Source organism: Dichomitus squalens, assembly GCF_000275845.1.
Source record: "Dichomitus squalens LYAD-421 SS1 unplaced genomic scaffold DICSQscaffold_34, whole genome shotgun sequence".
NCBI classification, from domain to species: Eukaryota; Fungi; Basidiomycota; class Agaricomycetes; order Polyporales; family Polyporaceae; genus Dichomitus; species Dichomitus squalens.
In genome coordinates this window covers 159,953-161,855 of record NW_006766916.1, presented here as the reverse complement: position 1 = coordinate 161,855, position 1,903 = coordinate 159,953, and the positions used below count along the sequence as shown (strand labels likewise).

Genomic DNA, 1,903 nt, shown 5'->3' with positions numbered 1-1,903 from the left:
TGGCTGCAGTGAGCGTTGTCTTCTGGGCTCCCATTGGCTTATACCCGGCTGCTTTCCCACGCAGCAACTACAGCGTCTCCTTACGCGTGACGTCAGACCGCACGTCGTCTCTGCCAGTCATCCATCTACGCTCACCGGACGTCAGGTCCCAGCCAACATCTCTTTCGACCAAGCAGCCACCGTCCCCCTCGCCTTCGCGACGGCTGTCACCCCCATCTGGGCATCCGAAGACGGCGCGAAATCTGCCCGTTTCACCCCGCCTTGGGAAGCGGGCGGGACGACCAAGTACGCAGGCAAGGCCGCGCTCGTCCTCGGCGGGTCGACCTCCGTCGGCCAGTTCGGTGCGTTCTGCCACGTACGCTCGTCGTGACCGCGCCTGACTCGCCTAGCCAGTGATCCAATGCGCGCGCATGCAAGGCTTCTCGCCCATCATCGCGACGTCTTCCCCCCGCAACGCGGCGTTCCTCAACTCGCTCGGCGCGACGGACGTGCTCGACCGCTCGCTGCCCCCCTCGGACATCAAGAGCGCGCTCGAGCGAGAGGAAGGGCGAGGGCAAGCGGATCGCGCACGCGTGGGGGAGCTACAACGTCCCCGGGAACAAGGAGCTCGGGGAGGCGATCTACAAGCGGCTGACGGGGTGGCTCGAGACGGGTGCGATCGTGGTATGTGGTACCGCATTCTTGCTGTGGACTCTGGGGCTGATGGACGTTCTAGCCGAACAGAGTGGAGGTGCTCCCGAACGGGCTTGCGGGGGTCGAGGCGGGGCTGGAGAGGATGCTGATGGGACAGGTCAGCGGCGTCAAGCTCGTTGTGCATATTTCCGAGACCCCGTGAAGTGGGTGCGTGTAAAGTGAGTATATGTTATCTGTTGCTGTATCTTCTGAATCGCATGGCTGGATCCAGCATCCGACACCCTATGGGCGTGCACGCGCGAGACTAAATCCTGCCGTGCCACATTCAAGTTCTGATTCGCGTCTCTCCATCTCGCAAGCCCGGCACTGGCAGTCTCCTCCTACTCATTACTCTCGCTCTGTCTGATGCGGGAGTCTCACATGTGTCCCACTGAGACTGCGTCGGACGTCGACCAGGGCGTAGTGCAGGAATAACCCATCCTTCGCCTTCATATGCGTTCTCTTGGTCTCGAGCTCCGGCAACCTCCTCGCCTCTGCCTTTGAATTGTTACGGGCCTTCCCGAGCTTTCTCCTCGGCTCATCTCACTTTATTGTCTGGCAGTCTCTATTCGGGCCCGTACTGGCGTCCTATCGCAGTTCATTCTCTGCTCTCGCCCCCTCCGCTCGCCCCGCACCTAGATGCAACTCACTACGAGGCTCGGGTCGTTACTTTGCCCCGTTACGGCTGATAGCTTGGTTCTTAAGAACGCCCAGCACATTCCTCCTTGAGTGTCTCTTCGTGGGCCTTACAAATGAAAGTGGAACCACATGGGAACCGCACCTGCGCTAGGATCACGTCCGGACGCCACAGGCATGAGTTTCACATGGCGGGCTGGATGGGGCGGTGATCTATATACATCTCTGTCAAGGAGGGGTTGCAACGTGGCCCGGACGTGTCCGCCAAGGCCGCTGCACCAAACGGCAAGAACATACATGGGTCTGTACTCTCAGTCATCGGCGAGTATATGTGCACGTTATCGGGCTGTTCCGTGCTACGTAAAGGCCACCGCCGCCTCAACGTTACGTAGCGTTCGCTCTGCGCTGACAATGCACGCGCGAGTTCACTTGGCGACTGACAGGAAGAAGCAAACCAGGAAAAAGGCGGCCTCCTGACACCGTCAGGTCGCTTGATCTCCCTGCAGGGGAATCGAGAATAATTGCCAGCGCGATCTCGTCCCGAAGCGCATCGCCAGGACGGCTTGTACGCCCTGACGATCTGGCTTCTGCGAAC

At 60.3% G+C, this 1,903-nt stretch overlaps 1 protein-coding gene across 1 annotated transcript in view; it reads right to left on the bottom strand.

Annotated features, from left to right (window-relative positions):
• Positions 1-1,329, bottom strand: part of DICSQDRAFT_162699 (uncharacterized protein) — a 3,682-nt gene extending 2,353 nt beyond the window's left edge. The window contains exons 1-3 of the mRNA XM_007368295.1: positions 716-1,329; positions 136-663; positions 1-79 (exon numbers count right to left, since the gene is read on the bottom strand). Of these exons, the coding sequence (XP_007368357.1) occupies positions 1-34 (34 nt within the window). The 5' untranslated portion in view covers positions 35-79; positions 136-663; positions 716-1,329. The remainder of the gene's footprint in view (positions 80-135; positions 664-715) is intronic.
• Positions 1,330-1,903: the final 574 nt, after the last annotated feature.